At 37.4% G+C, this 24,364-nt stretch overlaps 1 protein-coding gene across 3 annotated transcripts in view; it reads right to left on the bottom strand.

The window, feature by feature from the left end:
• Nucleotides 1-3,755: 3,755 nt before the first annotated feature.
• VCAN (versican) overlaps nt 3,756-24,364 on the bottom strand; it is a 138,602-nt gene continuing 117,993 nt past the window's right edge. For all 3 annotated transcript variants that reach the window (XM_069085061.1, XM_069085059.1, XM_069085062.1), the window contains 3 exons: nt 9,470-9,614; nt 5,929-6,111; nt 3,756-5,785 (listed from right to left, as the gene is read on the bottom strand). In XM_069085061.1, the coding sequence (XP_068941162.1) occupies nt 5,658-5,785; nt 5,929-6,111; nt 9,470-9,614 (456 nt within the window). In that variant the 3' untranslated portion in view covers nt 3,756-5,657. The remainder of the gene's footprint in view (nt 5,786-5,928; nt 6,112-9,469; nt 9,615-24,364) is intronic.

The following is a 24,364-nucleotide window of genomic DNA, read 5'->3' as shown; positions in this document are numbered from 1 at the left end:
TTCACAGGCTTCTAATCTACTGATCACCTTGAGTATCATCATGGTCAGTGATGGTTTTATAAAGGACAAAGGAAAATGAAATAAACATATCATGTTCTAGAATTTCAAAACCTAATGGTACTTCTGAAAGATCTTTTAGGTCAATTCCCAAATACCAATTTTAAGACATTCCATTCAAATATTCTATTATTTTCTCAAGGAATATGGTGAATTTTCTAAACTAAAATGATTTCAATTAGTTTAAAAATCATTTTATGTCTTTAAGTAGTATATAACATTGTGGCCCCTTTTTTTCTGGTGGAGTAAGGGAGTCTAAAATCAAGCATAATAGGTACCGGTAGGTTGTCGAATCCAAAGTGTTTAGTAATCAATTTTCTAACTTCTTATTTATGTAGAGAGAAGCTAGATATCATAGTTGGATAAAGCTTTGGACTTAGAGTCAGGAAGACTTGAATTCAAATCCTACCGCAGACACTTGCTCACTGTAACTCTGGGCAAGTCACTTAACCTCCGCCTGCCTCAATTTTCTCAGCCATAAATTGTAACAATAATAATAATAATAGCACCTATATCCCAGGATTGTGAGGATGAAATGAGACAATTTACAAAGTTCATATAAATATTAGCTATCATGTGTGATTCATGCAGCATTTTTACCTCCTGCCAATACTTCTTTTTTTTTTCTTGAATTTTCTCCATAATCCAATTCATAAAAACCTAAGACTAGAAAGGAAAGGAATTGTCTGATTGAGGTCTCTGCCATTAGATAATACTATATCCAACACAAGTGGCAGTTTCCATAATAGGTGAAGCCTTATGTGGAAACTTCTAGAAATCAGATATCTTCTGGGATAACTCTCTGGAGTGGAGAGTTGGAGAAAGGTTTTCTGTCCCTTTCGCTTCCTTCTGCTGTGGCTAATATATTGTGAGGTTTGGGTTTGGTTTTATTTTTGAGGCAATCAGGGTTAATTGACTTGCCCAGAGTCACACAGCTTGTAAGTGTCTGAGGGCTGAATTTGAACTCAGGTCATCCTGACTCCAGGGCCCATTCTCTATTCACTGTGACACCTAGCTGTAAACTCAGTCTTCCAAAGAAAGCCCTTCTTAGTTTGTGTCATTTAAACTTTGCTTCATTTTTCAGCTTTATGAAAAAAAATGCCACTTCAGTTCCCTTGGATAACATCCTCCTTTTACCATCACTACCCACCTCCTCCCCCGTCAGCAGAATCATTTGGAACATAACCACTTCCATATTAGGGCTTGTGCAGGGATCAGATATATTAGTGAACAGATTTTTACCACAAAATATTTGAATTCATCACCCAACCTACCAAAAGATTTGGCCTTTAGAATGACTGTATGAAATGTGAACTTTGGACATCTTCTAAGAATCATTTGAGGGATCAGTGGTCAGAACACTGGATTCTTGATTCAGAAACTATGGGTTCAAATCCTACCTTTTGGATGGCTTCTTTGTGACTTTGGGGGAGTCAATCAGTCTCTGTGAGCTGCAGCTTTCTCATCTGTAACATTAGGGAGCTGGACTAAATGACCTCAGAACTCCCTTCCATCCCTAAATCAATGTTTTCATGACTTGAGCCCAGACATCTGAATCAAGTTCCAATGAAAACCTTAGGGTCTGTGTATTCTGGATACATCTCAACAATAACCATTCTCACACTATTATGGCACTTTTCTTCCCAGTCCAATTGAGCTCTCAATATAGAGAGATGAGTAATAATGAGGAAATAAGGCAAGTGATTCATTTGTAAACCTACAAATTTCAGTTTTAGCTTGGTTTATTTTAGAAAAAAATTCAAGCATATTTTGATTTTCTTTTTATTAGCTTATTAATTTATTGTTACTTATATTTTCTTCGTTCTTTATTATTTTATTGGTATTTCAATTTTTCTTGATTTTATCTTTTATTATTTTAGTTTCTTTGATTTTATCTCATGGTACACATATGAACTACAAAAATAATTGTCCAAGAACAAAATCATAGCCCTCCTCCATCCCTGAAAAAATATCTGCCCCCCTTGGGAATTACTAGAACTGAATGTTGTGCTATTTTTCTTCTTCTAGAAGCATTTAATTATGATGTTAATATCAGAGACCAGAATAAAAAACACATTATGATCCTTTCTTTGAAGAGGTCCACAGACGAACCACTTATGGTGAACATCTTGCCCACTCAAGCCACTTTCCTTGATGTCACTGATGATGACATGATCATGTTCACCAGCATCTATATTTCCACTTGGTTTTCATCTGCTTTCACTTTCTCTCCTTAAAAGGTGATGGTCCCTGCACTTTCTCATCTTTATTTGAATGTCTTGTCCTCCCTCATCTCTCTCTCTCCCCTCAATGTACAAAAGGCCAGATCAGTCCTGTGTTTGAACACTTTAATCAGAAGCCCTTCCCCCTCTACATTACTTCTTTGTTTCCCCTTCCTTCCATCTCCAAGTTCTTAAAATCTGCTTATATGATTGAATTCCCTTTATAATAGCATAGAGGCAGCTGAGTGGACAGTGGTTAGAATGCTGAGCCTGGGAGGTGGCTGGGGGGTGGCTAGGTGGCACAGTGAATATAGCACTGGCACTGGAGTCAGGAGGACCTGAGTTCAAATCCGGACTCAGACACTTAATGAACAAACCAGACATGTGACCTTGGGCAAGTCACTTAACCCCAATTGCCCTCCAAAAGGCAAAAAAGAATAGAACGCTGAGCCTGACATCAGGAAAATACAAATTTAATATGACCTCACATACTTACTGGTTTCATAACCCCCAGGGAAGTCATTTGATCTTTGCCTCAGTTTCCTCAAACTATAAAATGGGGATAACCAGAACACCTCCCTCACAGTATTGTTGTGAGGAGCAAATGATATACATTTGCAAAGCATTTAGCAGCACAGTGTCTGGAACATATTAGCTGTTATATCAATGCTCATTCCCTTCTTTTCCTCCTTTGTCCTCAGCATCAATCATTCGTTGGCAGAGAAGGCAGTATAAATGGACAGAGGGCCAACCTCAGTTCAAGCCCTGTCTCTGACATTAACTAGTGGTCTATGCAGGGGCAAATCATTTAATCTTGGTGCTCCTGGCAAATCTCTTAAAATATATAAATTAAATATGAATTGTCGTCTGCATCAATGGTGGAACTTTCTCCACAATCAGGAGTTCCCACATTGATGAAATCATAGATCTAGATTTTTTCAAGAAATCACCTGCAGAATACATTCCTGATTATATTTCCCCATTGATAAATAATGATACTGACTCAAAAGAAACCCAGAAACAAACCCTATGGATCATAATTTGTTTCTTCTTAGCAAGTTGACCTGTATAATTGACTACTAATTACCTTCACACTGATTGGTCTAGTCAGGATACTCAGGACTCTATTGTCTCAGCTTGGCAATGGGAATTTCATGTATTACAGAATCCAAACTTAGGGAATATTAAGATTGTTTATACTGTGGGTATCTATTGCTGGCTTTTTTTGGGGGGGGAACTGACGCAAGATGAAGGATGTCAGAGAAAGTTTGAATATATCTGCACAAGAATTTCAGCTTTTCACTGTGCTTTCTATTATCAAAGATGTAGATACAATCACCCCCTTTCCCAACTCCCTGCATAAGGAAATTTAATCTTTTTCAATTAATCAGTATCTTCTAGAAACAATTTAATGGTGATGCATCATGAAGGTATTGGCACCCAACTGGATTCGGAGTCATGAAAGAACAAGACAAATCACAGTATAGCAAAACAAAATTTTTAGGTTTCTTTGGTGAAACAAAAGTAGATATAAAAGTTACAAAGATTTTAGATTTTCATTCACAAAAAAACCAGACATTCACATTATACACTATACAAGTTATAATATAAATATAGGAAAGTATTATGTGCATTGTAATGGAAGAGAAAAGAAAACATACAGGTCAACACTGGTCGTATTGCCTTCTAGGACACCCAAAGGTGTGATTACATTGAGTGCAGCAGCCAGTGGGAGTTCCTTAAAGACGATGTATCTTTGTAGCCACTGTACCTTCTTGTAAGCCATGGCAGGTGTACTTGAATGAGAGGTCATATGTTTGAATTACTGTCCTACTTCAACTTTGTAGTTGTTCTCTATTCTTCTCACAGTCTTTGTACCCTAAAAGAGGGGAAGATCCCATCGCCTTCTTTCCATTACAGGGTGTTTGTTTTTTTTTAAAGGTTACATTTAGTGGGTGATGTTTCTAAGTCACCTTCAGCAGTTAACTACCCAGATAAAAGGGAGTGGACTGAAAGGGGAAGGATAAGGGAGGAAGTCCTAGCTCACTCCATCTAACATGAAGAATTGCCTACACTATTTCCGAGTATACTCTTCTTGCTTAGACTGGGACAATACCATCTTCTGAAAGCTATACACATTTTTCACTCTTTTCATAATAAACAAATGATGCACTGTATTCATCACATTATTTTGTCGGGGACAAAGCACGTACATTACACAGAACCAAACTGGGTGAGGGAAAATGTGGGGATTAACACTGAAATTAACCACTAAACTAGGTCAATTTTCTGATCATGGGGGGAAATAACATCCAATAAATTAAATCCGTATGGCTTACTTCATTTATTTATGTATGCGTCACAGCTGCAGCATTCATACATAAACATTCATAACTTTATAAAAGATTAAAAAGGGTTATATATACAAAATTATTTTCTGTTTGTGTGTGTGTCATTGTTGCTGTTGCTGCTGTTGTTTTTAACCTTAAAAAAAAGCCTTAGGTCTGTATCCATTTGAAATGCAGAAATCTGTAACTGAAAACTAGTTAGTGTTGTGAAACCATTAGAAAGTGAACCTGGTTGAGTTAATAATTAGCACTTTGACCCCTAAAGATGCTCTTGGACATAGGAAAGTCCTTTCTGTAGTCCTTTCTTGTTGAGTAATGAAGATAGAATGCAGCCAAAAAATGTTCCATATTGCAGTCCCTAGTTGAGCCTTGATTTTTCTTCATGTGCTACTGTCCCTAGCTTCACAGGGAAACACACTGCACCTATGGCGGAGACCGGTGCAGCATCCTACAAGCTTGCTTAACCGTGTCCAGTAGGAGCCATTCTCAGGCTTGTTGACATTTACAGAGTAATTGAAACCATTTCCAGCCTAAACAAACTACATAAAAGCAGCTGAGTCAATGATTAAAGACCTCTGAGGCCATATAATCATCATTAAATATGCCTGAACTTAGTGTGACTTTTCATTTTATATACAAGATTAAAAACAACATTAAATCATCTTATTTACATTGTCATTGGTGCTGAAATTGAGCTGTTTAAATAGTACAGTAGGCTGGTATACATTATAAAATGGTCCCCACTGGAGGCATATAGAAAACTAAAGAAATTGAATAGGCTGGAAATAGTTTTTTTTTCCTTACCTCATTTTTCTTTTTTTTTTTCCTCTTTTTTCCCTTTTTTAAAACTTTCCTGCTAAACTCCAATACTTTCACTTGAAATGTTTGGTGGGCACCTTGGCCCAAAGTTACTGGATGCTGATCCAAAATTTCAGAACAATCTGATAATACTTCAAAAAGTGATAGGAAAGGCACAGTAAATTAGGACTTTGGCTGAAATGATGAAAATCCATGTTCACCATTTGAGGGATCAGCGCCTTGAGTCCTGCCACCTCCTGGTCCAGCGATGATCATGTTTCGGTGAATTTATTGAATTGTCCTTGGCTGATGAGGAATTTTTTAAATATTTCTTAGAATAAGTCCTTTGGTATGTGGATGCTATATGAAAGGAAAAAAAAGAAAGAGAACATAACAATATTACTTGCTCCGTACCTTAAACTATCGATACCGTAGGTGGAATATTGTGGGTGGTTAATAGTTGTTAAAGCAGGGTTGTCCGTTCTTTCTAAATGACCACTTACGGTTCTGGCAGGTAATTTTAGGCAAAGCCCATCTTCCATTTCCTAGACACCGGATAGTTGGAAGGTGGCGTTGAATAAAACCATCTTTGCAGTGGTATCTAATCAGGGAGTTGATTTCATAGCGAGGTTTCATCTTTCCAAAGGTCTTGGCATTTTCTACAACAGGGGGTTGGCCGCAAGCAACTAAAGAAAAATAAGAGTCATTTCCAAATATATTCTAAAAACTATACTTCAAAAAATTAATCTCAGGATTTAGGCATCAAATAATAATCTGTAACTAAGGAAACCATTTGGAATTCAGAAATCTATTCTATAAGACTAGTTTGAATCATGAATTATATAATTTTTCATTCTGTTTTTGTCATAGGACTCCATGTTAATACAAGTTAATTTCATCCTCTAGGTAGGAATACTCTGAAAATATTTCAAATAAACAAATGTTGAACCTATGCTTATGTTGAAGACTGTTTCTAATGGAAGAGGATAAAAAAAAATGGCAGAGGTCAACATCATGTTGCCCTAGGAACAACCAAAGATGGGATTACATTGAATTCAGCAGTCAATGGAATTTCCTTTAGCACAATACTTCTTCCCTTCCCCTTCCCCCCCCCCCCCCCCCTTTTGGAGGGCAATTGGGGTTAAGTAACTTGCCCAAGGTTACACGGCTAGTTTTTTTGTGTGGGTGTTAAGTGTCTCAGGCCAGAACCAAACTCAGGTCCTCCTGACTCCAGGGCCAGGGCTTTACTCACTACGACACCTAGCAGACCCTAGCACAATACTTCTAATAATAACTCCCATTTGTGCAGTGCTCGAGGATTTCTGGAGCACTTTTCTCACATTTACCTTGGGACCAGGGTAGGGCCAGTATTGTTAATGTTTTAAGTGAGGAAATTAAAATTTAGGTATGTAACTTGACCATGATCACATGCCTATCACTTGAACCCTGATCTCCTGATTCTAAGCCCAGTACTTTTCCTACTGTACTAAGATACCCCATTTCTGAGTATAGCTACTGTTTACTCTAAAGAGAAATCAGTTCCAGGCTAATCACTGTCTCTCATCATCATCAAAGCAGAGGGTTCCTTATTTAATACCCACCTCCATATGGTACTAGAAAAAGCAGGTTCAACTGTAACAGTCCTCACCCTCAAGGAACTTAGACTATAAAACAAGCCCACAACTTCACAATCTGGAAGCCCTCTTTCATTTCTGATCAATATCCCTTCTGCTTCGATTTAATTCCCCATTTCCTCTTGTTCTGTCCTTAGTGGAAAGAGTGAATACTGGTCATGAAGATAATGAAAAACAATTGCAAAGACTTTTCAAATTCTGAGTCAACCAAAAGAAAAAAAAATGGACAGGGAAGCCTACAAACATGAGTTATGATTTCTCGTTATTACTGGGAAATTCTATCCACCATCCACCTATATTTGCCAATAGTAGCACACAACAAAGAAGTTTTGTTCATTTTAAACTCAAGGAACTGGAAAGAAAAAACAAAATAAAACAATTATTAAACTAACAGGATTTGTATTATCCAGTGAAAAATAATTGAACACTTAGCATGAAAATAAGTTTTAAGTACTTTTAAATTAACTTTTGTTAAGTTAATCAGGTTTTTCCTGTTGTTGTCCAGTCATTCAGTCATGTCTAATTCTGAGGTTTTCTTGGCAAAGATACTCAAGTAGTTTGCCATTTCCTTCTCCAGTGGATGAAGGCAAACAAGGTAAAATGACTTGCCCAGGGTCACACAATGAGTTAGTGTCTGAGGCTGTACTTGAACTCAGGTCTTCCTGACTCCATGCCCAAAAGTTCATCTACTATGCTCCACTATGCCTACACACACACATATGTACACAAAAATGAACGTAGCCCTGCATAGACAAGGATGCTGATGAGGTGTGCCATTTTTCCCATTTGGAAAGAGGGACTAAAGGATCATGGGATATGAAAGTCTTTGTTCTTTCGACAGGAACATCAGGACAGCAGAGGGAAGGGATGGAAGCCAGCTGGGGCTTGTAAGGGAAGAATGCTACTACCCTCAACTGAATGATAAACATGAGAAGTCGGAGCTTTGTCTGGCTCATTAATCCACTTAAGGAGTGACCTGCCTCACCACTGCCTGAAGAACTGGCATCTCTTACAAGTCATTTTTGCTGGTGTTCAGTCATTTTCAGTTGAGTCTGACTTTTTGTGACCCCATTTGGGGCTCTCTTGGAAGAGATACCAAAGTGATTTGCCATTTCCTTCTCCAGCTAGTTTTACAGATGAAGAAACTAAGGCAAATAGAGGTAAGTGACTTGCCCAGAGTCACACAGCCAGTGAGAGTCTGAGGCCAGATTTGAACTCAGGAAGATGCGTGTTCCTGACTCCAGGCCCTGTACTCTCTTGACTGTGTTACTGAGCTGCCCTTTGCCATTAAATCTTATTTGTTATCCATACTTTTTTTTTTACTTTTTGGAGGGAAGAAGGTAGGGCAGTTGGGGTTAAGTGACTTGCCCAAGGTCATATGGCTAGTTTTGTGTTAAGTGTCTGAGGCCGGATTTGAACTCAAGATGCTCCTGACTCCAGGGTCGGTGCTCTATTCGCTGCACCACCTAGCTGCCCCATATCCATACTTTTATAATATGTCTATCTCCAGATAAGAAAAAGCTTATTTTCATTGCATTTTGATTGAATGCTTGCTAGAAGTGAATATCACACAAGGAAGACAGAAAAAGTGAAGAGAGATAATTCGCTCAGTCCCAGTGTGGCAATGTTTCCCTGGTATTCACTTCTGGCTTCCATCACATCTCCTAAGGCCTCCCTTCCCTAAAGGGATACACATATATGCAATAGCCACACACAAACACAGTAGATACTGCTTAGCAAAGAAGTGAGTAAAAGAACAATTTATCAGAAAGGAGAGGGAAGGTAGCTCCTATAAGAATCACAGGTAAAGGAAGGCCTTGTAATACTTTCTTATCTGCTGCATGAAACTCTTCCAGTGGTAGCTTGAGCAACAGAAGGTTGAGTACCAAAGTAGCTGTATCTCCCCCCCAATAAAAATAATTGCATAATAATTGAATGGAAATTTAGTATTTGGAAGGACTATCTGTCTGCCATATTTGTATGACAAGATAAAACTGTATTTAATTAGAAAGTTTAGTTGGTCTCATTTGCCACACCCTTCATAGAAGGGCTAAAACTAAGACTAGTCCCACCCCAACAAGAACCACGATGTTTGATGGACGCTTTATAATATGCTCCCAAGGGTTTTTAGGAAAAACAAATACGACTGGGCAGCATTTCTACTGTGGAAATGGTCCATCATTCAGAATAAACTTGAGAATTGAAGAAGCAAGAGTGAGAGATGAGGTTAGAAGTAAGCTCTGCCCAAGCATCAGAAGAGTGAAGTAAAACAGATGAGGACGGAGTAATTTCCCAACTATTATACAATTTTCACGGAGCCCTGAAAAAGTGGTTCATTTTCTCTTCAGCTACATGACAACTCAAATGCACATTCATTCAAAATATACTTTTTTCACGTTGAGAGGATTACCTGTTCCTTTCTTGCAGGTATAAGTGAGATGGTAATTGCACGGGACATCATTCCACTGACCATTCTCATGCCAAATAATTACTACACAGTCTTCTCCAGAAGAAAAAAAGCTGTCTGGCTGATTTGGCCTCCAATTCTCATATTGCTACAAGAGTAGAGAAAAAAAACGTGACTTAACAGCCCAAAGATACTTAACTCTTTTAAGAAACTCGAACACATCTGAAATAGAATTATTCAGGTTTTTAATAGACCATGTTAGAGTAATTGTTTATATTTCTATTTACAGCTACAATGTGTTTACATGCACATTGGTCCATCAGAGCAAGAATTATTGCCCCCACTTCACAGATGTTAAAATTGAGGTTCAGAAGGGTTAAAGGCTTTGCCCTGGATCACATAGCTGATAGGTAAAAGAGTCAGCGCTGGAACTCACCTCTTCTGATGTCAAGGCAAGAACTGTTTCCACTACATCATGCTGTCTCTAAAGGCCTATTCATTATAAATTGATGTAGAAGTGCTTAAGAAAAAGAGCTTTGGATATTGAATGGAAAATATACATAATATCCCCCAAATTGCCTGTTCACCAAGTTTATATGCTCCTGTAATAAAATTCCTTGTCTTTGGGGATATTTGTTATGATATGAGGAATTTCTTTAGAATCTATAATTATTGCTGCTCATGCACATGTTATGTCTCGTTTCCTAGAGACCTAGTTGAAGTTGATTCCCACAAGTCTGAAAGTGCCATGTTTAATCTTTTCTCACCTTTTGATTTTAACTCAGGCAGAATATTTTTTATTCTTGTTCTAGAAGCATTCTAGAGTCACATGCCATTTGTTTTTAGGGGAAGTACACTTGGAGCTATGCTGATAGACCACCATTCTGATGCTCTGATTTTCTTAGATAAAAAAATATTATAAATGGAAGTTTCACTAACAAGTAACCACTATGATTGATGCAGTAATCATCAATTTTAAGAAAAATTGGCAATGATTAGCACATCCAAGTGCAAATCTTGATTCTGACTCTTGCCATGATGCCATACATCTTGATGACAACTGAGAAATTTGATAATTCATCCATCTTTTAAACTATAAAATACCAATAATTTGGCCACTAATAAATATCGTAATGGTCAATTTTTTCCCCACCTTTCAGTCTGATGGTCAGCATTGTGTACCACCGCCTCTATTGCCACTTAAAATCATGATAACTTTATTTTTTAATCTTATTTACTTTCGTTACATTTTAAGTTCTGAACTGTTTCTCTCCCTCCCTCCCTATCCTGCACTACAGAAGGTCACCATTTGACACAGATAGATATAGATGTGGAGAGAGAGGTATAATATATAATATAAATAAATATGTATATATAAATAGAAGTATGCATAGTATGGTTTTACATATATAGACACATCTTGTATAGTTTTACATATGTGTATATGGATACATACCCACATATGTGCATAGTATGTGTGTACATGTATGTAATACATACATGTGTATATGTGTGTGTCCATATACACATATAAAAGATACATATTTCTATTTGTCAGTATTTCTTTATGAAGCACTAGCTGATACAGCTGTTTCCAAAAGAGGTATGGTCACTTAGGAGACCAGGTTTGTTGTTGCCGCTCCGCAAGTAACTAATTATATGAACTCAGACAAGAGACTATTTCTCCCTCCTTCAAGTTTCTTGCTTCTTTCTTGATTTAAATGTCCTCAAAGGTCTATTCCCAGCTCTAAAATTCTGAGTCAGTGTAAGTTTATACACACATTTATTTTTGGCCTGGAAATGTGATATCATTAATGTAGAGAATTGCCAGGAAGGAAACTCCCTCTTTAGAACCTAAGAGAGCTTCCAAGGGACACAGAGAGTTAAGTGGCTTGTTCAATATCACAGTCATTATTTGTTGGAAACAGAATTCGAATACACATCTTCTTGACTTTGAGATCAGCTCTACATCTACACCATCATGCTGCCTTTCTCACATATACATAAGCTATAAGAAAATATGAATTCTGCTTTAATTTTCTATGTGCCTTCATCAAAGGAAGGTTGTTGCATTAGACACTCAACTCGCCCAAATAATTTCTAAAATGAGATACAGGGAAAGGCTTGGTTTTTTTTGATAACCATCCTTGCCTTCTCCCTCTTACCATGTTTGTAATGCTTTTGTTTTCTTATATAAACACTATCCATTTGTGTCAATGTGTGGTTTAGACTAAGTACCGAGGCAGCTGTCAGCTCAAAGATGTCACACTTTGAAAATGATGAATGCATAAAATACAGTTAGGATTTTTTTTAAGTTATGTAATCAGTTGTATTAATGGGACAGACTGACTCTTTAAGGGAAAAGACTGGTTCTGAATTCAAGAAATACTGGCTCCTGTGGCTTCTTTTGCTAACATGCCTACCTTGCATCACAAAACAATATTGCCATTTGAAATTGCTTATTATTCGTCTTAGAGGAATAAGGAAGGCAAGGTCCTCAGTAATTGTTCCCCCTACCACTGCCTCCCTACATACTGTGTATCTTTCTGTCTCTCTTCTCTTTTCCCTTCTTCCCTCCTCTTATTATTCTCCTCTCTCCTTTGTTTTTGCTTTTTGGGGGTGGGGTTGTATGTGGAAGTTGGGGTTAAATGATTTGCCCAAGGTCACGCAGCTAGTAAGCATCAAGTGTTTGAAGCCAAATTTGAATTCAGGTTCTCCTGACTTCAGGGTCAGTGATCTATTCACTGCACCACCTAGCTGCCCCACTTCTTTGTTTTTAATGCAGCAAAAGAACCTCACTCAAATCATGCACTCAAGCCACAGACAAATGATTCTCAATATTGTGAAGAAAGTCTTCAAAAGATGGTATAAATGTACAGTAGCAAGAAGGAATCTCTTTAGAATTACAGGTTTGGGCAAATATGGCAGGAATGATGAATGTTTTATTTCCCTCTGTGAGCAGTCCTTCTTCCACTCCATCCTCCTCACTTCCCCAAGGCCTGGAAATATTTCAGCCTAGCATCACATTGCCAGAATAGAACTTTTTTGTCCCCTCCTTCCCATTCCTTGTAATGGCATATCTTAGGGAACCCCTGTCTTACCTCCCAGGCTGACACAAGAGAAGAACCAAGAGGTAGTAATCTCTGATCATCATCTCTTCACTCAGCAGAAACCAATGTTTGTATTAACCTTTGTTACCTTTTTATTCCAAATATTTTCTTTTGCTGTGCTTACCCTTCTTCCCTCAATCCCAAACTAAAACCCTCAGCCTTTACTTTTAGTTTTTCTCTTTTTAAAAAAGAGTTGAAAAAAAACATTTTTTTAAAAATCCATTTTATTTTCTGTTCTCTATTTCTTGTTTTGTCACAAACTTTTCTCCTAGTCATAGATCTCATAGGTAATTTCCCCCATATTTCTTTTTTGTTTGCTTTTTTTTTTTTTGGAGGGGGGAAGATAGGGCAATTGGGATTAAGTGACTTGCCCAAGTTTCACACAGCTAGTTTTTGTGTTAAGTGTCTGAGGCTGCATTTGAACTCAGGTCCTTCTGACTCCAGGGCCAGTGCTCTATTCACTGCACCACCTAGCTGCCCCAAAAAACAATTTTTTAAAGGTGGGAAAAACTATATCTAACCATTTTCTGGTATGTTACCATCTTATCATTAGCAAAAGAACTTAGAGCAAATTAAAAAGACCAAGTCAGAAGGAGTTTATATAAAGACTGAGTATAAAACCCATCATTAATCCATTCTCTGGTCAAAGACTTATCATTCTAACAATTTTTATATTTTTTTCAAAAACTCAGAGCCTATTGCAGACTAGTAAATTACCTTTTAAGATGAGCCCTTCTCTATCACCATAAAACTACCTCCTAATGGCTTTTGTATACACATTCTAGAAGAAATGAAACAGAATATCTTGTTTTTCCTCCCTGATAATCAATGAAACTATTAGGAAGGCTACACACACACACACACACACACACACACACACACACACACATACATACACATATTTCCCTTATGACCTTTTCTTAGAACATGCATTCAATGCATGAGACATCTAGTTATCAAACTCAATTAACTATAGTGTTTGGGGCAGCATAAATTTCCTATCAATCTTGAACCACTAAGATCTCATTTTCATGCTGAATTTAACTTAGCTATATCACTCCTCCATTGCTTGATTTGCAAGAATAAAGGAGGTCCAGTTCAGGCCTCTGGCTAAAGGTTTAATAGCCTTTGGTGGGAATTGTTCTTGGCACTGAAAGCTGATTTAAAACTTGTGTTCTGGGTTGTTATTTAACAGAACTGTGGCCTAGTGGTGCAAGACCAAATCTCTTTGTGGTTTTTACAAGAATGTCTGATATCCACAGGCATGTCACACTGTTGTTGCCTCCTATCAGATAGCAACATCACTGCATGGATTGATCTTGGCTAGGTTGCTTTGACTTGTCTCAGCAATACTGCCAAGCTTGGAGCCTTGGAAATCCTAGATTTCTAAGCAAATGAGTGCCTTTGTCTTCTGCAGTCATTAATGCTTTGTTAATGCTACTTATGAGGAGAATAAGCATACACACATATACATACACACATATATTATATGTATATATACATACTTAAAATATATACATAATACTAATATGTGTCCTAGAATCACAGAACGTATTTTTATGATTAAAATGAGTCTACTACTAAAATTCTGCCCTGATGGTGTGCTAGTGGCCTTGGGTTCTAAAAGCCTCTGCTAGCATTTTGGAATCGCTGCAAGATCCTACCAAACTAAGAGGTCCCGGACAGGATAGATAACATGCCTGTTGTCTGAAGACGGGAGAATCTTTTCACAGGAAACAGTATAGGCAATCTTTGGCCATGACATTAAACCATCCTGCTCAGTGTGGAAGGATTGTGATCCATCTCAATGAAGGAAGAACCCAGACAAATTAAAATGCATTCACTTTTGTATGCAAGTGCTGAAATAAAATTAATTCACGTCAGAAACTAGACTAAAATAGAGATCGTAATATCCGTACCACCTATATCACAGTTTGTGTGATATAGATCCTATAGATAAAGAACCTATAGGCCAATAGATACAGCAGACTAACTCGGGATCTACAAGTTACATTACCTTTCCCTTTGTTTCAGGGAACATATGTTTCTTGGGCAGAGCAGATCATAACTCCCTTGGGAGTTAAATGATCAAATGGAGAGTATCAGCAACTCTTCCAGAAGAATCTTTCCTCCCTTGGGAACAGAGCCAAAAGTCTTCTCCAGGTGGTGTTATATGGAGCCATTCCTTTTTCTCAAGCTACATGGATATGTTCACAATCATTCCAAAGCATTTATACATGGTCTATGTTGGGGGGTGTAGAGGCCTGATAAAGTAGCAATGGTCATTCCTTGTGTTTAAACAGGTGCTTGCTGGCTTAAGGCCCTCAATCTTCTCCTCACAAAGGGAAAATAAAAATTGAATTTATAGTTTTATGTACAAAATGAAACCTAAAAAAAATACAGTTAATTCTGCTATTTATTTTGGTCAGCAATGGAGGAAAGAATGGTCCCTTTAACCCAAAATTAGCATAAACACAACATAAGCATAAATAATTTCAGTTCCTTCTGTTCTTTGGATGAGTAAGTAGATCCAAAACATGTTATAGGAGAAAACCAAATTTAGATGAAAAATTTGGTACAAATAATCAGACTAAATAATCCACCTGCAAGTTATCAAGAATTGACTTGTGTGTGTATGTGTGTATAAATGTAAAATGTGTTTATAACTTCTGACTGTTACCTAACAAAGTTTATTTTATTCTATAATCATTTAGTTTATATATGACTGGACTAACCTTCCTTATTCAATGATCAGGTCATTTCTTTCTGCTAAAATCTTCGGGTGTTCATTATTCTCAACTAAGTGATCAGATTCTTTTGCCTGGCTTCCCAAGACTTCCACAATCTTACATAATGCTCCCTTTCCTGCCTTGTCTCACTGCCACTTGTTTTAGCTTACAGCCAAACTAAACTCTACTATCCTCCCAGACATACTCTGTGCTTTCTCACTTCCATGCCAGAAAATAAGGCATAGGTCTGACCACATCTTTTCCCTGCTCAAAAGAACTTCACTGCTCCCCGTTGCCTCTAGGACAATGTAAAACCTCCTTGACCTGACATTTGAGGACTTCCACTCACCTTTCCCATTTGACCTCCCATTACTTTTCTGCATTCCAGTCAAGCTAGCAACTGCCCTTCTTCAATCCCTCATGCCATCTCTAGCTTTCACAGGTCATTCTCATGCTGGAAGTCATTCCCTCCCTATATTCATGGATTCATCCAAGGCTTAGGTCAGGCACCAACATGGTCTGTAAAACCAGTCACAGTACCCATTAGCACCATATTTCCCCTTGAATATTCTGCTTAACAAATTCTTCTAGATTGATACATCTTCCCCTTCTCTTTTCCCCATTGAACTCTTACCCATCCTTTTAAGTCCAACTCAAGTAACACCTCTTTCACAAAGCCTTCCCTGATCCCTCCATCTACTCTGGTGAGTCATAATCTTCCCCTCAGACTCAAATGTCACTTTTTTTTCTGTATCTCTCTAATATGCATATCATGTAAGGCTGTGTGCTAAACTTATGGATCTATGTCTCATTGACCCACCCACCCACTCCATTTGACTGTAAATTCCATGAGGAAAAAAACTATGTGTTATCTAAACTTTGTGTCTCCTCTAGTGCCTAGCACAGTGCCCTGCACACAGTAAGTTATAAATGTTCACTAAACTACATTCAATTTAAGTAGATAATATTTTATTTATTTATCTAGGGGTGGAAGTTTATCAGTACAGGGAAATTTTCTCTATTCTGACTCATCTGTAGTTTGTAGCCTTAGAGAATTGCCTAGGGCACTAAGAGGTTAAATAACTTCCCTGCAGTTAGTACATGTAAGAAGTAGGACTGGAACCCAGGTCCTGTAACTTCAAACATAGCTCTCTATCCACTACATTCTTGTACCTTTGCAAAAAATATACAGTATCCCCAAAAGATGATTATTTCAGCTAAATTGGTTTCAGTCACTATTCATTTCCACCACTCTACTCCCTCACCATGTCCATCCAAAAAGATCAGTTGCCAAATCCATAAAGGGATCCAAGAAACACTGGCCCAAGTCCAGTAACTCTGCTATATAGTTATAACTTCATATGAATTCTCCCTGTCTCTATAAACCAGGGAAATTATTACTGATTCTTATTCTGAAAAACTCAAACCAGACTCGAGCTAGCTATCATCAAAGTTAGTCTTAAACTTGACAAATGTTTATACTCTCTTTTTCCACAGGACCTGTTCTTTGCTTCAAAGAAAACCAAAAAATAATACAATTGAAATTCCCATTAATATAAAAGGCCACAATAATCAAGAAGGTCCATCCACTAGAGAAAGCATTTTTGTACCAACTAGCATTGTTCAAGGGATACTTTGAAGAGAAATCTTCTCTGAGAAAGGAGATCCGATGCCAAGAAAAACATATATACCCATCATAAGAGAGATGATGCCTAGTTCTTCTCACTCAGAAGTTCCCTCTCTAATAAAGAAGACTTCTACTTCTCCTTAGGAATATCTTCATGCCATCAATATGTGAGCTCTACTCCCAAAGGTAATGTATAACCTCCTAAACCAGACTGTGTTTGTATTCTATCAAGGTGAATGTGTGCCTGTTCAGCCTCCCAGATATCTGCTGTCATTCAGTTACTAGTAATCCTGTTATCTCTCTTTAGTAATCTTTTTAGTAATCTAGTAATCTTTTTAACAATCCAAGTGGACTGTTGTGATAAATGGCCAGGATTTTAAAATTCCAACATAGTCAAGAAACAAACTGTGGGGTGAACTTCAACAAAAAAATCTGAAGTTGAAAAGAGAAGTTAGTCAGGTGATTTTTTCATTGTGCAAAGAAAGGCCTATGGCGCTACTATTAAGACAAAGAAATGGCCCACCAGAAATAAGATTAGTAGCCAGTCTTAATTTTCTTATTTAAAAACTTACTGAAAGAAGGTCATTTAGGAAAAGCATCAAGCATTAAGGGAAGACTATGGGAAAATCATATTCATTTTTTGCCTTTCTAAATGTGTCACTATGAAAACCCACTTGCCCAGAGAATGCCTTATATAATGCAACTATGGGGAAAATGGGACAGCTAGATGGTGTAAGGCCTGGAGTCAGGAAGATTCATCTTCCTGAGTTCAAACCCAGCCTCAGACACTTGCTAACTGTTTGACCCTGGTGAAGTCATATAACTGTGCTTTACTCATCTGTAAAATGAGCTGCAGAAGAAAATGGCAAATGACTCCCAGTATCTTTGCCAAGAAAACCCCAAAAGTGTGACAAACAGGTAGACACACTGAAAAAAACACCTAAACCACAAAAATGTGGGAAATGGCTCTTCATAGGATGCAGGTACAAATGCAAAAGGCTACTCCTGAGAGATATCATCTTTTAGGAGCTCGTCAGAAAACTTGAAAACCTTGTGCTAAAAAGCACCTCCCACATTTTCCATTGCTTTGATGGATCTGTCATCTCAACAACGTAGCTCCTTTTGCCAGGGATGAAGGTCCTAACCCATCCCTAGTCTCTCACACGGCACAGCTTTTGATCATAGCCTACTAAATATCCTCCATGGGGAACCAACCCAGCATGCCTTTCTAGACATCTCCTGATATTTCATGGATACCAATACATGCTCCATTAGCATACCTTGCAATAGTAGGTATTTAATAACTGCTGAATTGAATTAAGTGGAACATCTGCAAATGCCTATAAGTGTGTGTATGAAAGTATGTGTATATATACACATACACATAGACACACTGATAGATAAAAATATAGAGAGAAATACTTATATATACTTATGCACAGATGTATGTATGTATGCATAGTTCTATATCTATATTCAGGGCAGCTAGGTTTCACTTTGGATAGAGTTATAGGCCTGGAATTAGGAAGACTCATCTTCTTGGGTTTAAATCTGGCCACAAATTCTTCCTGTGTGACCTTGGATAAGTTATTTAACCCTGTTTCCCTCAGTTTCCTCATTGGTAAAATGAGGCAGAGAAGGAAATCACAAACCACTCATTTATCTTTGCCAAAAAAAAAAAACAAATGGAGTCACGAAGATTCAGACATGACTGAACAAGAACAAATATCTATATCCATTCAATTTGAAGTCTCCTTGATAATGAGAATAGTTTTCCCCCTTATTTTATATCCCCAGCATATATCATATTTGGAGAAGGAAATGGCAAAGCACTACAATATGTTTGCCAAGAAAACCCTAAATGGGTTCATGAAGTCGGACATAACTGAAAATGACTCCTGACACATAGTAGGCGCTTAATAAATGTTTATTGACTATATCTGTATCTAGATAGAGATAAGGATAAGAGGGAGGAGTAGGGACATTAGATATGGAGATATATAAAACTAGTGATATTCATCCTGATCCAAAGAAAGGAAGAATACCTTAAGAGGAAGTCTAACACACCCTTACTAACTTACATGCTTTCTTCAAAGTATGGTGAAGGGATGGAATTGCTACCACTTCAATTAAATAAGCATGTTTAGAGTTCCAAAGAGAAGAGTTTACCATTGTCCAGTGGTATAAAATATTTCTAAGACCCAGCTGACTAAATGAACTTCCACAAACAACTAATCGCTCCCCCAAAATAAATTAATGAATAAACAAATAAATAAAATGATATATATGAGAAAAAAATTATAGACTGTTTGGCAATATAAGATCACTAATGTTGATACTTGGTAGATCTGTGTTATTTGTGTAAAGTATTTCAAAAGGATTGAAATGAGACAGAGATTTGAATTCTGGCAAAACAATCTTTGTGGGATTTTTTAGTTTGTTTTTTAAAGAAAGCTATAGGTGCAGATCATATGTATACATTAACATGGCATTTTCCTTGAATGGCTAGCTAAGCACTATATATTTTAGAACTAAGAAAAGGTTTCATTAAATAGTTAATCATTGCAAATGGTGGGATATTCATATATTATACCAGTAAATAGGATCAATATAAGTCTAGAACTGGAGGGGGCTATGAAAGCAATCTAGAACAAGATGCTAATTTTACAGCTGAGAAAACTGAGTGTCCGTGATATGACTTCCTAATATAACATAGGTAGTTAGTACGTGCGCCTAATGAAATAAGCATATATTTATATAGTCAGCTAGGTGGTGAAGTGGAAAGAGAGTTGGACTTGGAATCACAAAGACTTGACACTAAAAATCTGTGTGACCCTAGGCAAGTCACTTAATCTCTCCTAAGTAGAGTCAGTTTCCACATTTCTACAATCAGGATAATACAAGCATTTATTTCCTAGTGTTGTTAGATTATCAAATGAGATAATATATGCAAAGCTCCTGGCAATCCTAGCCATCATTATAGTTAGCTAAAGTTTTGAGCCATAGTTTAAATTCTGTCTATTGTTTTCTTTTGAACAGAATGGCCCAGTTATTGATGCTTGTTTAAGTGCCACCATACCATAGCTCTGCTCATTTATAACACTTTGAACAACTTTCACGATAAAACCACCAAGCCCTACAGGCTCACCTGGGGCTAGAGTTCCTCAAGGAATCCAGCCAAGAAAAACTTTTCACTGTATCCTATTACAGTGTCTGAGTTCAAGGGATAAGAAACTTATCACTTAAATTTTCCTCAATTGCTGAGGTTTTGCCAAAGCATTGATAACACTCATTGGTTTCAACACATATTTGATAAATCTTCTGACTTCCTACTGAATGTTTATAAAGGTTTAAAATGATGTAGAGAATCTACATTGAGATTTCATAACCTGACTCAAAAGCAGCTTAACTCATGAGAAATATCTCCAGAACAATTTGAACCAGACAGAATCAGGCTGCAAAAAAAGTAGTATAATAAGCAGTTAAAATTTGCAAGCACGGTAAATTGTAGAATGGCCACTAGGTGGTGATGTCTATCCATCATTAGGCTCAAGTTACCACCCAGCCTTGACCACCTTGTGAGTTACAAAGAAATTAGGACAAAGAGAAAAAATTAAGATATTGATCGATGCCCATGGCCAAAGTGGATGAACAAAAGATTTCCATATGACCTATAATATGGAGCTTTCAACTGGTGACTAGTAGAGTGTGAGGAAGTATTGGGAGTGAATCTTTAGTTCTATCATTTAAACACTCCAACCTTGACAGATGGATTGTAAGCAGAACAATTTTTAGCAAAAATTTTGGTCACATGAAACATAGTCCATGGAGTCATGGTGTAATTCTCCTCTGTTTCTGATTAAAATGTTAGTGAACTTCCTCAACAACTTACTTCCTTATTTCCATCTTGTTAAAAAGTCAAAAATTTTTCTTTTCAATTGAAAATAACCTTGGAAGCAAAGCTATATTCTTAAGTCAAAATTGTGGCTAGTTTCGTTTTATGTAAGTCTCTATCAGTTTGGTCAAGAAACTATTCAAAATGATACATAAGTAAAAGATAGGAACCCTCAATTTCAAAATCACAGCTTTCACTGCTATCATCTACTACCAATTTTGCCATTTTTATGTGATGGGTGCTTGAGTCTAAATTCAAACAGAATAGGACCCCAAAGTAATGAGACAGTTTCCACAATGGAAAAGTAAAGTATAAGTGGAATGCTTTTTTTTCTTTTTTCTAAAAACACTTCTTTCTAGCTTGAAACATCCTGTGATAAGACCATGACTCTACCATTAAATGAGGTAGTTTGAATAATAACTTTAGGCTACCTCCAGGATTCTGAATGTAATGCAGGTCAAATGGTTATCTTCAAGGGGGTTATAATGACTACTTATTGCTGAAATCAAAATATTTGGTGAGTTGGAAATCCCTTTCTCCCAAGAGGGCTATAACCATTGCACAATAGGCATGTTGTTTGCAGTCTGCCTATGGTACTTTTTCATTTGTTTTATTTAACTTACGCAGACAACTGACCTCCCCATGAGGCAGCTATAGTCTCTTCTGATCCTGTGTTCATTGAAAAAGATTATTTTTTTTTCCTTTAAGGGAAGTTATAGTTTTTCTGTTGTCTTTTAGTTGAACACTCTAATTCACTAACAACCAAAGGGAAAAAGAGAGCACTTTATTTAAAAAGAGAAAGAAACTTTTGTTTGGAGGTCACCACCTAACACTAGCAACCCAAAGTCCAGTATTACAAACATGAAGCATAACAGCTCCAAGCTGAAAGGAAGAAAAACTATCTTGGGGTCTCCTGACGGTTGTTAAAGTGGCAGTATGCCATTATTTTCCTAGCTGGCAGCCCCCTGTGCAGGACAGACAATCTGGCCACAGACACTAGCCAGTTCTTTAGTACAGCACTAATCTTGTGTAATAGAGTGAGCTCACTGCCATACAAAGCACTAATTATCAACAGCATTTTCCAAAGGATATGAATAACTCCCACAGTGAGATGGAGGCCTCAGGCACAGCCCGAAGTAGCTCTATGCACTTAATCTATAACATGAAGGGTTCCAGCGGACCCCTTTACTGCTGTGCTTGTTTGCACAAGTCGGAATAGTGAAATGCTAGTGGGCCAAATACAATGAAAACCTGCCAAGAGCTACACCACATTTCTGGCCTTTCCCAAGGTTATGCTTTACACCAAACTAATTGCTGTATTTCAATCCTGTGACGATTCGAAGTCCATAGATCAGTCTTGGAAAGCCATTGTGGTACCCACAGTTGGTTCAAGATGATTTTTTGAAAGGTATCTCAATTACAAAATGCCCCTTTCCTAGATTAGTTCTTAGCAGCTGCCCTACTGGTCGCTGGCCAAACTATAATAAAAGGCCCTTCCAGATATAGCCCCTTATACACTCATATTTGGAACATTTGAGGATATAGAATCATTTGTTGTGCCTTTTAAAAAAAATGTTAGATAACCCCTGCAACATCTTTACATATTTGGAGAGACAGACACAGAGACAGACACAGAGAGAGTTGAAGGGAGAGAGAAGGGGAGAGAAAGAGGGAGGAAAAAGAGGGGGGAAAGAAGGAAGGGGAAAGAGTATGAGAGATAAGGAAGAAGGGAGAGGAAGAAGAAGGGGGGAAGACAGGGACAGAGGGAGGAAGAGAGGAGAGAGAGAGAAAGTATATATGTATATATATATATATAGGCATCAATATATACATATAAGATAGATATTAGATAACTCCCATAATACCTGTATAAGCATATCTATGTATGCAATAGGTCTGTATTATGTATGCATGAACACAACTTCACAACTCATACAGTGTGGTTGACATCAGTACAGAAAGGAAGACCTGGGTTCAAATCCTGCCCCTGGTGCTTCCTGTGACTCGGGCAAGGCTAGTGTGCCTTTTTGAGCCTCACTTTACTCTTTTATAAAATGAAGGAATTAGATGAGAGTACATATATGAGCTCCTCAAACTCAAAAAGCTTTTTCATTTCGTTGGACTTGATTGGAAAGGAATCAACAAGAACTCTATTATTATGTTTTGTCAAATTCTTGTTAAATACCAGTTCCCCCTTAGTATGATCATTAGATCACAAAATGTATCATAATTTGAATTAGCTTTCATTTGTAGTGAAATTAATTTACAGAGACTAGGACAGAGCTTGAGGACTAGAAACACATGGTACAGCATGTAACAGCCTGTATCACCTGATTGTAAATATGCTGGAAAAATTGGGAATTTTTAGGTAAAGCAGAGTAGAGAAAACGCCAAACTCTGAACATAATTTTTTTTTTGGCCAGATAATATGAAATTACATCATTCTTTCAAAATCACAGAAGCTGACGGGTGTGGTGACCCTTGCCTGTAATCTTTGCTACTGAGTAGGCTGAGGTTGGCCCATCTTTTGAGTTCTGGGCTGTTGTTGGTTAAGCTGGGTGTCCACACTAAGTTTGACATGAATATGGTGAGCCCTCCAGAATGAGAGGTCATTAGGTCTCCTAAGAAGGGTCAATCTGGCCCAGATGAAAAACAGAGTAGATCAAAGCTCCCAGGCTAGGAATGGACATATGACTGAATCCTGCACTGTTAGCCTAGATGAGATGGTAAGACCCAATCTTTAAAGAATAAGAATAATAATAATAACAGTAGCCTACCTAAAGAGAACCATAACTCCAGGAGCTTGACTCAAATTTAAAATATTTCACAACCTAATCTCAAGAACTAGAATGAATAGTGCTTCTATTTGTCTTACTTACTAGGTATATTTAAACAGTGATTACTTAAAACAAGAGAACATGGACAGAAGGGGTGAGGAGTAGAAGGTGAGGTCAAAACCTTTGTTTTTTATAGAAAGGGAATGATAATACATTCTTGAATGAAGAATAAAGGTTTATATTTAGGGAGTTTCGTTCCTTCCCTTTCTACTATCTTCATCCTCTAATAGATTATTTCTTCACTGCCTCTAATAAAGCTGTTTTTTTTCTCACTAAACTTTCTTTGGCAAACAAATAAGTTTATCTCAGAAATAGTAAATGGAATCTCTGGGTGATAGTAGATACTCCGACTATCCTGTTTCCCCATATGCCTACCAGACCATGAGCAAAAAAAGCATTTCTCTGACTCTGACTTGTGTAAGCTTGCCAGTGCCAAATAATTTTTACTGAAGAACAAAACGACTGTCATCTTCCAAGAATGTTAGTTTAACTATAGTGTTGTGTTATTTGATCATTCCTTATCTACATAGTAACAGAAACAGGACTCCATTAGCATCACAAAGGAAGGTGTTCATTGATGCTAATTTCTAGTATCTATTGAGTCTATTACTAATAGCAAGAATAACGATAGTAGTAGTAGTAGTAGTAGTAATAGTAGTAGTAGTAGTAGTAGTAGTAGTAGTAGTAGTAGTAGTAGTAG

The sequence above is a fragment of the Petaurus breviceps genome, unplaced genomic scaffold (genome assembly GCF_028583685.1).
Source record: "Petaurus breviceps papuanus isolate PSGF00001 unplaced genomic scaffold, PetGlider_PUasm1.0 175, whole genome shotgun sequence".
NCBI classification, from domain to species: Eukaryota; Metazoa; Chordata; class Mammalia; order Diprotodontia; family Petauridae; genus Petaurus; species Petaurus breviceps.
This window is presented reverse-complemented; position numbering and strand designations above follow the sequence as displayed.